This window comes from Myodes glareolus, chromosome 2 (genome assembly GCF_982192425.1).
Source record: "Myodes glareolus chromosome 2, mMyoGla1.1, whole genome shotgun sequence".
Lineage (NCBI taxonomy): Eukaryota > Metazoa > Chordata > Mammalia > Rodentia > Cricetidae > Myodes > Myodes glareolus.
The window spans coordinates 112058500-112071714 of record NC_142027.1 but is presented as its reverse complement, the minus strand read 5'-3'; the positions used below and the strand labels follow the sequence as shown (position 1 = coordinate 112071714).

The 13215-nt window shown below is 49.2% G+C and overlaps 1 protein-coding gene across 5 annotated transcripts in view; it reads right to left on the bottom strand.

Annotated features, from left to right (window-relative positions):
- Positions 1-3250: 3250 nt before the first annotated feature.
- Gtf2ird1 (GTF2I repeat domain containing 1) overlaps positions 3251-13215 on the bottom strand; it is a 94342-nt gene continuing 84377 nt past the window's right edge. For 3 of the 5 annotated variants that reach the window (XM_087903566.1, XM_087903569.1, XM_087903568.1), the window contains 5 exons: positions 8487-8564; positions 7857-8049; positions 5649-5686; positions 4545-4672; positions 3251-3491 (listed from right to left, as the gene is read on the bottom strand). In XM_087903566.1, coding sequence (XP_087759692.1) covers positions 3423-3491; positions 4545-4672; positions 5649-5686; positions 7857-8049; positions 8487-8564 — 506 coding nt within the window. In that variant the 3' untranslated portion in view covers positions 3251-3422. Of the gene's footprint in view, positions 3492-4544; positions 4739-5648; positions 5687-7856; positions 8050-8486; positions 8565-13215 lie in introns of all 5 variants that reach the window. The other 2 variants (XM_087903565.1, XM_087903564.1) reach the window with 2 other exon arrangements.

Here is a 13215-nt window from a genome sequence, read left to right as displayed (position 1 = left end):
TCTCTGTAGCCCAGGCCCGCTGAATTGCAGAGATCTATCGGCCGAGGGAATGTGCGGCTTTGTTTTGCTCACAGGCTTCGGATCCGGTTTCCCAGCGCTGGCCCCACCCAGGGACTCCAACCGCGAGCTCTGATCTGGTTGCCTTAGGTCATAGTGGGGGCGGCTCTAGACCACAGACAGGCGCCAGTGGCTGCTCCCAGAATAAGGACACCAGGTACCCAAGGCCCTATCTAGACCAAAGCCAGGTTCCAGCAGCTTGTGAGGCTGAGCTAAGACCGACTAGGGGAGGGAAGCGCTGGAAGTAACGCCGAGTATAAATAGGGAGAAAAATTCCTAGTTTTCTGTTTTGAAATGTGGGAGATGAAACTCAGGCTTCATGTATTATGTAGGTGCCCCACTACTGAGCTACGCCTTTTGCCTCTCACGGAGTGGCAGGGGCCAGGGTGTGGTGGTTGAAGCCTTGATCTAAGTAAGGGATTTGACACAAGGTCTCACTAAGTAGCATTGGCAGGCCTCAAACTCCCAGAAATTTTGACTGTCCCTGCCTCTGAGCTGATCTAAGAGTTTTTTACTTTAAAATAAACAAACAAATAAATGTACGTTTGTATGTATGTTTGGGCAATGATGGCACATTTTTATTCCTCTAAATGACGTGTATGTGTGTAGACACGTAGAGACTATTCATTCACTTCAGGAGCGGTTGTGGGCCACCGCTTAGGCCCACAATAGGTGCTGGGAGGCGTGGCACTTCGGTAAAAGCCGGGTACACTCCTAACAGTTGGGCTGTTTTGTGACAGCCCTGTTTTTGCTTTGTTTCCAATAGTGTTTCTCTGTGTAGCCCTAGCTACCCTGGCACTCCCACGGTAGACCAGGTTGGACTCAAGAGATTCACCAGGCTCAGATTATGGTTTTGTTTTTAAAAAGGGTCTTTTGTAGTCCAGCCTGGCCTCCCGATTTGCTGTGTAAGGAGAATCCTTGAACTGATCTTCTGGCCTCACGTCCCAAAGGCTGGGCGACTGGCGGGTGCTATTCTATATTTGCTCCATTTTGTAGTTTTAGACGGGGTCTCAACTTGAACTTATCCGGCTTTCGAAGTGAGTGCCTTTCGGTCTGGTCTTCAACTCCAGATCCTCCTGCCTCAGCCCTCTAAACTGGGGTTAGAGGTGTACCACAGGACCAAGGATGGTGGCCCATGATGGAGTGCCAGGTCTCCAAGACAAAGGGCTGAGTGTGGTGGGGAATGCCCTGTGTGCGATTCTAGTGTTGGGAGCCGCACACAGGAAGACCCCAAGTTCAAGGTCATTGTCAGTTATGTAAGAAGTCGAGGCCATATGAGACCCTGTCTCAAAAAAAAAAAAGTTTAGGAGCCAGAGAAGACGGCAAGTACCTGGTGTGTGTGTAATGGGGGTTGGATGCCAGCAGAGACGGACAGTCGGCAGCGGCATGCTCACTTTGAGGTCTGTAATATCTTCCCAGGAGGAAGCTGATCCAGATGTCTGGGACAAGGCCCCCCTCCCAGTGGGGATGCACAGGCCTGGCAGAAACATCTGGACTGGAGCATCAGAGTCAGATCCTGGGGTCATTGTGTCCTCTTCTTTCCGGCGACTACGATGTAATATGTTCAGGCAGGATGGACAGGGACCGTGAAAGGGACTCAGGAAGAGAAAGTCTTCCTGAGTGTGTGTGTGTGTGTGTGTGTGTGGTTGACAGCTGTACAGAGGCGGAGAGTCAAGAACTCCAGTAATCAGCATTCACTATTGTGGACATAGAAAAGACAATATGGGGGCTGGAGAGGTGGCTCAGAGGTTAAGAGCACTGACTGTTCTTCCAGAGGTCCTGAGTTCAATTCCCAGCAACCACATGGTGGCTCACAACCATCAATAATGAGATCTGGTGTCCTCTTCTGGTCTGTAGGCATATATGCAGACAGAACACTGTATACATAATAAATAAATAAATAAATAAATCTTTTAAAAAAAAGACAATATGGTATTTCTCTTTCTAGAGCCCTTCTTCCCTTCAAACATATGGTCTCGATTTTTTTTTAAAAAGTAAGCAAGCAAGGGGGGGAAAAATGCTAGGAAGTGGTGATGCATGCCTTTCATTTTAGGCCTGGAGAGATGGCTCAGCTGTTAAGAGCACTGGCTGTGCCTGGCGGTGGCAGCGATGACGCACACCTTTAATCCTAACACTCAGGAGGCAGAAGCAGGGGGCTCTCTGAGTTCAAGGCAGCCTGGTCTACAGAGTGAGTTCCAGGACAGCTAACGCCACACAGAGAAACCCTGTCTCAAACAAAACAAAGCAAAACCAATATAAACAACCCCCCCCATATGGTCAGACGTATTACAAGTTAGCCTTGAACCATTTTGTGTATGTATACGGTGTATATGTGTGTGTATTTGAATGTGTGGAACGTGTATACAAATGTGCTTAGACGTGTGTTTGAAGGCTGGTGGTCAACACGGGATGTCTGCCTCCATTACTGCAGGATACATATAAACATATTTAAATAGATATATATAATTGAAAAATCGCACTTTGTGTGTGTTCCCATATGACAGCGTATGTGCGGAGGTCAGAGAAGAAAGCACAGGAATCCTTTTTCTCCTCCTTCCCTCCCATGGTCCCCGGGACTGAACTCAGGTTGTCAGGCATGGCGGCAAGAACCTCTGCCCACTAAGCCATCTTGCTATTCCCCTTTTCATCTAATTTTTGAAGACAGGCTCCTTCTCAGAACCCAGAGCTCACGGTTAGGTTAGCAGGCCAGCAAGCTCCAGGGATCCTCTTGTTTCCAGCCTCCCGTCACTGGGGTTATAGGCAGATGCCATGCCACGGTGCACAGCTTTGTACCTGTATACTGGGATCCTGAAGTCAGGTGATCATGCATGCAAAGGCAGGCATACTTTCCCCAGTCCCAGATGGGAAGTTCTGGTCCTCCTGTCCCCACTTCCTGAGTGCTGGGGTCACAGGTGTGCACCATCATGTCCCGGATATGCAATGCTGGGGTGGAACCCATGGCGATGTGAAAGCCGGGCAAGCACTCTGCGGTTCCTCCTGTGGCTACTAGTCCCTTGGCAGTAAAGAAAATAAATTCTGTCCCCGGACATCACAGTGAGACCCCAGAGTATGGAATCAAGGCACCTGAGCTGGGGTCTTGCCTGACTCAGTCCCTGAGTGGCTGCTGGGGCCACACCACCTAAAGCATAACATATAACCATTGTTAAAAAAAAAAAAAAAGCCACACTTTTTTTCTTTTTCTTTTTTTTTTTTTTTACTTATTTAAAAAGGCCTTGGCGGCAGGAATATAGTGTAAAAATCATTGGAAAAACTAAAAGGCATCGATACATATCCGAATATACTTTGTACATAAATTACATTTCCTTTAGTCTTTCTGAGTTGAGGTCCTGATTCGGCTCTGAGGTCTAATAGTCGAGGGGATCTGGAAGCTGCACGTTTAGTCCGGAATAGTCCACCATGTACACTGGCCACTGCTGGAAAGAGGGGGACAGAGGGACCAGGTTAGGGCTCCCGAGGACATGAAGACCTCCCGGAATAACTGGCTCGCTTTCCTTGAGGGAAAACTCAAATGTTACTGATGCAGCCACTGAGGCCCAGAGAGGGCAAGAGACCTCTCTGAGGTGACACAGGAAGAACCTGGTGGGACTGTCCCCCACCTGTGTTCCTGGGGTTCAACATGTGGATCAGAGTTGGGCTGAGTACTCAGAACAGGTGCTGTAAGCATCAAACACCCAGCTTCACCCCACAGACATTGTCCCACCTCTCGGGGTAAAAGGAAGGAGTACTCAATGATAAAAAACAAAGGTACGAGAAAATGCAAATTCTGGGCTTGCGGCAGTACCCAGAAAGGGGCCGAAGGGACACACAAAGGGTCTAGAAATCCTAAAATCAGTCTTTCTTCCCCTTTTCTTTCTTCCATTCTTTTCTATTGAGACAGTCTCACATAGCCCAGGCTAGCCTCAAATTTCTCATGTACTGAGGTTGACCTTAAACTTCTGGTCCTCCTGCCTCTACCTCTCCAGTGCTGGGATTACAGGCATGTGCTATCAGGTCCAGTTTACACAATGCTGGGGATCTAAGCCAGGGCTTCATGTGCGCAAGGGCGAGCGATCTGATCTCACATAACCCCAGCTGGGCCTTGAACTTCCGGGGCTATAGGGGTATGCCAGCACGCCCAGTTCTTTACATAGGTTTTCCTCTGAATCAGGCAAGGGCCACACTCAGCAACATGGCCGACAGACGATGGAGACTGAGTTCTGTCACGTCACCACCGACCCTCTGCTGTGTTCACTGACACACATCGCCGGCAACACCAGCACTTCAAGCCCTGCACTGCCTGACTGCACAGACCCTACAGTCTATCTTGTGGGCAAAACAAGCGGATGCGCCTGGACCTCTGAGGTTGGCCAAGTCCCTTCTGCAGCACAGGGCCTCCCAGTTCCTGGAGCTGTGTGGGTGGTCCCGCCTGAGGGCGGGGCAGAGGCTACACAGGATTAGGGTGACATTCAGATCTGCGGTGACTTTACCACAAGGGAGATCTGGTTGGTGGATGCCACAGACTCTGGGTTAGAGGACGAGGATGAAGAAGAGGAAGAGGAGGAGACCGAGTTGCCTTCCGAGACCCGCTTCCTCTTGCGCTTGGGAATGTCTTTGGCTGATGGGAGAAACAGTTGCTGAGACCGGATGCTGGGGGCCGTTCTGCGTCGGCCTCCTGAACTCCCTGGAGAAAGCCCTTGCTTTTAGATTTTCAGCGTTTGACGTCCCCCCCGCCCCCCCGCCCCCCAATGTCCTGGGGATGGAACCCAGGGCTTGGCGCATGCTGAACCATACTCTTAGGCCCTTACTGGGGGGGATTCTAGGCAGGTACTACACCTCTGACCTAAAGCTACATCCTAGGCTTTGTAACTCTCTACCCATCCACCGAGGCTCGGCTGTCCAGCCTCATTCCCCAAGCAGATCTAAGGGCCGGTTGTCCCACTTCTGGCTCCTATTATACCTACCCTCTTTGCTTCTAAAAATACCCCCTTGCCAGCTCAGCAGGCCGAGTACAGCGCTCTAGCTCACCCAGATTATCCGATCTCTAGTATGGCTATCTCCCCGTGACTATCAAAAGCCCTAGGTTCCTCAACCCACTTCCCACCAAAGTGTCTCGGTTTGGTTTGCTGAGACAGGGTCTCACGAGGCCTGGGCTGGCTTCCAAGTCACTGTATAACTGATCTTGGCCTTGACTCCTGATCCTCCTGCCTCCACCTCCCGAGTACTGGGATTAAAGGTGCGTGACACTATTCCCAATTTACGTGATGCTAGAGGAAATCATAAAAGAACTTTGGGTATACTCTCCTGACTGAGTCACACCCCAGCCTCACCTATTTTTTTTTTAAGAAACATTTATTTTTGCATGCATATATGGCCCATGAATGGAGGTCAAAGGACAAGTTGCAGGAGTTGGCTCAGTTTCTCCATCATGTGGGTCCTAGGGATTTGAACTCAGGTCATCAGGTTTAGCAGCAAGCACCTTTATCCACTGAACCATCCCCAAGGTCTGTGCCTGCCTGTGCTTTTTGTATTTTTGAAGGCCAGAGACTGGTCCCCATGAGGCAGAAGGCTGGCCTCTCCTGCCTCTGACTCACCTGGCACCTTGGCATCATTACAGACTTCGGCAAAAGGTCTGAAAGAGAGAGAAGCAAGGTCACGGTTAGGAGCTTCCCTCTCCTCACCCGCTCCTTGGGATACGGACACCTGCTCTCAGTAGTGGAGATGCAGCTGTTGTGGCAATTGCCTGGTCAGGTCATGCTTTGGTTTTACAGCCTAAGTGTTGCCCAGTGGTCCATGTGTGGGCCAACCTGGCACACTAGACCTCGATGAGATAGGGCCTAGTGATAGGGATAAGGCATTGTGGTCAGGTCCCCGGTGGGGATCCTGGGGCCACTGCTTCCTCTTCTCTCTCCACTCCTTGTCTCTCGTGAGGTGAGCAGCACCTTCCAGCACGCATATGCTCCCACCAAAAGCAGGTTCAAGGGGCCAGGGCACACAACCCCTGAGACGCTTTTCCTTTAGAGACAGGGCTGTAGCCAAGGCTGGCCCATCCCCCTCCTCCTGCCTCTCTATTACTGGGATTACAGGAATACATTAGCACACAATTATTCCTCAAACATCTATCCCCCCCCCCCCGACACCTTTCAAGACAGGGTTTCTCTGTGTTACAGTTCTAGATGTCCTTACCTGCAAACTTACTTTGTGGACTAGGATGGCCTCAAACTTGCAGAGATTCGCCTGCCTCTGCCTCCCAGTGCTGGCATTAAAGGCACGTGCCACCGCCACCTGGCTCATGTTTTTTCTTTTTGTTTAAAATTTTTTTCCTTATATTTATTTATTTTGTGTCTGGATGGGTGCATGTGTGTTCAGTAGAGGTCAGGGTGGGAGTTAAGTTAGTTCGCTCCGTTTATAATGTGAGCCCCAGGAAACCTTACTTAGGTCGTCAGGCTTGGTGTAAAAGTATGCATGGGTGTAGAGGGTAGAGGTCAATGTTGGGTGTTTTTCTCAGTTACCCTCTACATATTTTTATTCTAAAGAATTATTTACTATGTACATGTGTGTATACAGGTGTGCAAGCCGGTGTGCACTGGAGGAGGCCAGAAGGGAGGGCACCGTGAGTCTTCCTTTACCATTCTCCAAATCTCCCTTGGAGGCACAGTCCCTCCCTAAGGCTGGTATTAGTGTTTTCTCACTAGACTGGAAGTCGGCAAACTCCAGACACCATCCTGTCTCGGTCTTACTCATGGGGCCACGGGCATGCACGAGAAGCCCCACGTCTTCTGTGGGACTGGAATCCAAGCTCCAGTTCTCACGATGACACAAATGCTGCTACCTGCTGAGCCATCCCTCTAGGCTCCAGGCTGTATTTCCAGGCAGAATCTCTCACTAAACTGAAGACAGTCTGGATGGCCAGCGTGGCCCAGGAGTGGTATTACAGGTACATGTTATGGGCCCTGGGATCTGAACTCAGGTCTTCATGCTTGTATGATAAGCATTTTATGGCAATTGCGACATCTCCCCAGCTCCTACTTCAAACTTTAAAAAAGATGTCTCTTTTTTAAATTTTTTTTAATTTTTATTTTTTAGGTTTTTTTTTTTTTTTTTTCAAGACAGGGTTTCTCTGTAGCTTTGGAGCCTGTCCTGGAACTAGCTCTTGTAGACCAGGCTGGCCTCGAACTCACAGAGATCCGCCTGCCTCTTCTTCTTCTTCTTCTTCTTCTTCTTCTTCTTCTTCTTCTTCTTCTTCTTCTTCTTCTTCTTTAAAATAATTCTTTATTTTACTGTGTGAGTTTCTGTGTGCACGGGTGTATGTGTACCATATTCATGCACAGTGCCCAAGGAAGTCAGAGGACAGCATCGGATCTCCTGGAAATGGACTTACAGATGGTTGTGTTACCATGCAGACACTGAGAATCGAACCTGGATCCTCTAAAAGAGCAACAAGTGCTCTAAACTGCTGAGCCATCTCTTCAGCCCTGTCCTAAAATACCTGAAGTACAGAGGATACTCAAGGTTCTGAATGTAGGGTGGGGTAAAGTGGCTCAGGCCTGTAATCCCAGCACTTAGGAGGTAGAAGGGGGAAGATCAGGAGTTCAAGGTCAGCCTCAATAACATAGTGTGTTCCAGGCCGGCCTGGGCTACATGAGACTCTGTCTCAAAACAACAAAAGACTTGGGAGCTGGTTTTCGGATTCAGGATTCTCTCTGACCTCTGGTTCGGCCTGCTGATTGGCGTCCTTGGCCAGGGTGGTACCCTCTCCCCTCCCACAGCCCTTGCCCTGCTGCCTGCCCTGTAGCACTTACTGGAGCTGGTTGATGATAACCATCCGCACATGCTCCCTGGCCTTCAGGATCTTCTCCAGCCGATGGATGTCATAGGTGTTGGGGTTCCGGAAGGGGATGTCGTCCGGGAGGCCTTTCACCTCCACAGCATCTGGGCTGTCCCGGATCAGTTTGTAAGGGACCAACACAGGCCGATTCAGTCCCAGGGCCTCACCTAGAGAGCACAGGTCAGAACCAGAGAGAGATGCCCTCATGTCATAAGGCAAATCACTCTAGGGAAGGGCTCGAGACTCTGATAGGCGAACTCAGCAGCCATCCCACCCCAGGTACAGCAAACACCATCCAACTACGCTATGAAAGTTCATCCGATCATCCACAGGTTCTAGAATGACCTAGAAGACATAGCTCTGGGTACACCTGTATGTGAGCAAGTTTCTAGATCGGGTAAACTGATGTGGGAAGTCCCACTCCAAAGCGCTCATCTCTCTCCGCTTCCTGACTGCAGACATGAGCAGTTGCCCTACGGACTTGCTTTAAAACCCTTCCGTCCTAGGGTGGGGTATCTGTCACAGCAATGAGCAAAAGTACTTAACACACAGGCCATCAGCCACTGTGGTCATGCAAACTGGCAACCTGGGTGGGGGCACTGACCATATTTCTCATTGAAGAGCTCCTTCACTTGCTCTCGGAGGATCACCTTCTCCCCGAGTCTGTTAGCGTCATCCTCATCTGCAGGGAGAAAATGGCACTGAAGAACTGGCATATGCTTCTCCCATTTGGCCCCGGCCTGCAGAGCAGCTCTCCAGATAATGCCTTCTCCGTTGCAGCTGCTTTTGTCTCTTAAGTATATCCACACCCTGCCTCCCATTCGTCCATCCACACACCCACCCCTCACCTCCATTCATATCCATCTACACACCCACCCCCTCACCTCCCATTCGTCCATCCACACACCCGCCCCCTCACCTCCATTCATCATCTACACGCCTACCCACTCACTTCCCATTCATATCCATCCACACACCCGCCCCCTCACCTCCATTCATGCATCTACACACCTACCCACTCACCTCCCATTCATATCCACCCACACACCCACCCCTCACCTCCATTCATATCCATCCACACACCCACCTCCCATTCACCCATCTACACGTTTGCTCATCCTCCTATCCACCTGAATTTCCCAAGCAGTATCCCCACCACAGGCCAGGCACAGAGCACCCCAAGAGGAGCTAACAGTGTAGGGGATACCAGTCATAGCCCCAGAGTCAGAGGTGATGGCACTCGGGAGAGGTTACAAGAGGCATCCCCCAGGGGACTGGAATGCTTCCCTTCCGTCTTGTTTCCATGTTTGGAAGACAGGGTCTCACACTGTAGCCCCAGCTGGCCTTGAACACAATCATCCTCTCTCAAACCTCTAACGGTTGGGACTAGAGGAATGTTCCAGCATGCCCTGTGTGGTGCTGGGGATGGACCAGAGAACACAGCATGCTGTGCCACTGAACATAACTCAGCTCACTCTGTTTCAAAGGATTTTTTTTGTTTGTATTTTTCTTTTTGTTTATTCGAGATAGGGTTTTGCTGTAGTTTTAGAGTCTGTTTTGGAGCTAGCTCTTGTAGACCAGGCTGGCCTTGAACTCAGAGATCTGCCTGCCTCTGCCTTCTGAGAGCTAGGATTAAAGACACCAACACTGCCTGGCTTTTTTTTTTTTTTTTTGAGTGACATGGGGGCATGGCTGGCCCTGGTCTGTGCTTCTAGCATCTTATTTATATATTTAAACTTTTGTTACCATTTTGGTAGGTTTTTCTTTTTTTTTTTTTCTGATAGCTGGTCTTAATATGTAGCTTATGTTTTGCTTTGTTTTTTGAGACAGGGTTTTTCTTTGCAGCCCTGACTGTCCTGGAACTCACTTTGTCTTAGACCAGGCTGGCCTCAAAACTCACAGAGCTCCACCTGAAAGGTCTGTGCCGCCACCATCCAGTATCCAGCAACATTGTAGCTTTTGCTAGCCTGACCTCAGTATGTCTCTGCTTCCCAGTGCTGGTTTAAAGATGTGTGCCACCACACCTAGCTTGTTTAATTTAATTTTATTATTATTATTATTATTATTATTATTATTTTCTGAGACAGGTTTTTTTTTTGTGATACAGTCCTGCTGTACTGGAACTCACTATGTAGACCAGGCTAGCCTCGAACTCACAGACATCTGCCTGCCTCTGCCTCCCAAATGCTGGGATTAAAGGAGTGCGCCACTTTCGCCCAGTGCACTGGAATCTTATAGAAAGGTCCAGAGAGTAAGGTAGTTAACATATCCAACATCACAGAGAGTAAGTTAACTTATCTATGGTCATACACAGTGAGCTAATTTATCCAAGATTACAGTCAATTAACTTATCTAAGATCATAGACTATAAGTTAATTTATCCAAGATCGAAGACCGTAGTTAATTTATCTAACCTCACAGCTCAGAAATGGCACTTGATTCCTATAGGGGAAAAAGGGACCGTTCCCCTCCTGGCTCCCTGCTTGTCAACATCAACCCCAGACTGGTTCCCAGGTCTATCTCAGGTCCCCTTCTCCCTGAAGCTCTTCTCAGTGTCAAGGTGACAGCAGACCACACCAAGAGGGGCTTAGCATTATCAGCTGGTCCTTCCCCTCAGCTGAGCATCTCAAACTGGGTCTCAGACATCGCTGGAGAAATAGTATATCTACTTTCCTCAGTGAAACACTGAAGTTATAAAAGGTTTACCGATCAACTTGCTTAAAAAAGATTAAGTTGGCCAGGCTGGTGGTGGCGCATGCCTTTAATGCCAGCACTAAGCAGAAGCAGGCAGATCTCTGAGTTCCAGGCCAACTGGTCTTCAGGTTGAGTTCCATGACAGCCAAGGCGACACAGAGAAACCCTGTCTCAAACAACAGCAACAATGGATAGAGAGATGGCTCAGTGGTTAAGAAAGAAAAGAAAGATGGGCTGGAAAGATGTCCCAGCAGTTAAAAGCACTGACTGTTCTTCCAGAGGACCCAGGTTCAATTCCCAGCACCCACAACTGTGGCAGCTCACAACTGTCTGTAACTCTAAGATCTGACACTATCATACAAACATACATGCAGGCAAAATACCTGTGCACACAAAAATTATTATTATTATTATTTTGGTTTTTTGAGACAGGGTTTCTCTGTGTAACAGCCCTAGCTGTACTGAAACTAGCTCTTGTAGACCAGGCTGGCCTCAAACTCACAGAGATCCACCTGCCTCTGCCTCTGCCTCCTGAGTGCTGGGATCAAAGGCGTGCGCCACCACCACACAACTAAAAAAAATTATTTTTAAAAAGGAAAGAAAATATTAAGTTATATAAGAGTAGAATCCAGCTAAAGGGGCATTGCCTCCGCCAGGATGTTGAGAGAAGACCCTGGCCGACAGTCACCGAGAAAGCCAGGCACCTCTCACCAGGAGAAGCCTAATTCTGGGCTGCCACGGTTAACGGCAACCTTGGTCTGTCTTAAGATAACTGTGACACAGGCTGGAGAGATGGCTCAGAGGTTAAGAACACCTTCTTCCAGAGGTCCTGAGTTCAATTCCCACCCAGCAACCACATGGTGGCTCACAGCCATCTCTAATGAGGTCTGATGCCCTCTTCTGGCATGTAAGCAGACATGGAAACTAACACTGCATACATAATAAATAAATAAATAAATAAATCTTTTTTTAAGAAAAAAAAAGATAACTGACAATACTTCTACCTTGTAAATCTTCCCATTTGTTCATAAATGACAAAAACTTGCAGTCTCTGTCTCTATAAAACACATCTAATTGCTCAAAGTGTAACTGGGCTGGGGGTGGGGGGTGACATGACATGGTTGGACAGACAGACGGATGGAATGAAGGAGAATGTACGAAAACAATACGATCGCTTAAACCTACATAGAGCCACAAGAGAGTTCTGTTCTGGGCTGGCTTCTCTCTGGGAACACGCTATTATTCAAGAGTTTTAATTTCCCCCCACCCCCACCCTTATGCTCTGAGTGGCTGGAATAAATTCTCTCCAGGGTGGGGTAGGGTGTAATCATTGAACCTGAACTGGGATGTCGACTGTGAGGGGTCCTAGATTAAACTGGGGCCGCTGAGAATCTGTTTCTAGCTCCCTGGGGTGCTCAGGTTTCTGGGCAGCAGGGACCCAGCACACAAAGGCTTTCCAGGCAAGGTCTAATTTAGGCTGCAAGCCCAGCCCTTCTGAGCCTCTGAGACCCACCAGGCCTTGGCCTTGGGCTCCAGGGTAGAGAGAAACAAACTGTCCTGTTTTTATTCTGTTTGTTTTGTTTTTGATTTCCAAAACAGGGTTTCTCTATGTACCCCTTGCTATCCTGGAACTGGATCTGTAGATGAGGTTAGACTTGAACTCAGAGAGATCCACTTGTCTCTGCCTCTTGAATGCTGGGATCGCAAGCCTGTGCCACCACTGCCTGGTAATCCTTCCTGTTCTACAGATACGGACACTGAGTTCAAAAGAGCCGAACCTGGCTCGCTGGAGTCAAACAGGAAGCCGGCAGGTCTGCTTTGCCTGTGGGGACCCCAGTGCACCCCCTTTTCCTTGCCAGTGCACTGAGGCTGCACCTGAGGCCAGAAGACATGATGATGACATACGGATGTGTGTGCAAGTGTGTGTGGGTGCCTGCGTTGGCTAGAAGGGATTGTGGGATCCTTTGGAGCTGAGTTACAGGCAACTGTGACCACCCGATATAGCTGCTGAGAAGCGACCTCAGGTCTTTTGGAAAAGCAGCAAACACTCCTAACCTCGGAACCATAGCTCAAGTTCTTAGTATTCAGTTTTGAGATGAGATCTCTTGTAGCCCAGGCTAGACTCAAACTTCCTATGTAACTGAAGCTGGCCCTGAACTCCTCCCACGTGCTGTGCTGGGCTGACTGACATCCATCATCCACACCCTGCAGGGGAAGTGACCGCCTGTTTGGAAGCTCCTAACTGGGCAGCTAAGGGAAGTGGGTCCTGTCAGGTACTGTGACGTGGGAACAGCTCTTCCCATTCTCCCTTGCAGCAGATTCTATATGGAATATTCTCTCTGGGAAGTGACTGACAACCTAACCTCAGCTTGAATGCCTCCACTGACAGGGAGTTCACTACCTCCAAAGCTCCCCCCACTCCCAGTCCCACAGATCCAGGTCTTTAGACAAGTGTCACCTACATCCGCTATCTTTTTTCACCACCTTCCTTACCGGCCACTCCATCCCCTGCTAGATCTTAATTCCTCCCTCTGTCTCTCTCTGGGCCTACCACCTGAGCTCAGGCCTCTGCAGACCTTCCTGGTCCCTGGCTCCAGCTTTACCTTCTTCACTCCACCTGCCCCAGGTGGAAGCCGTCA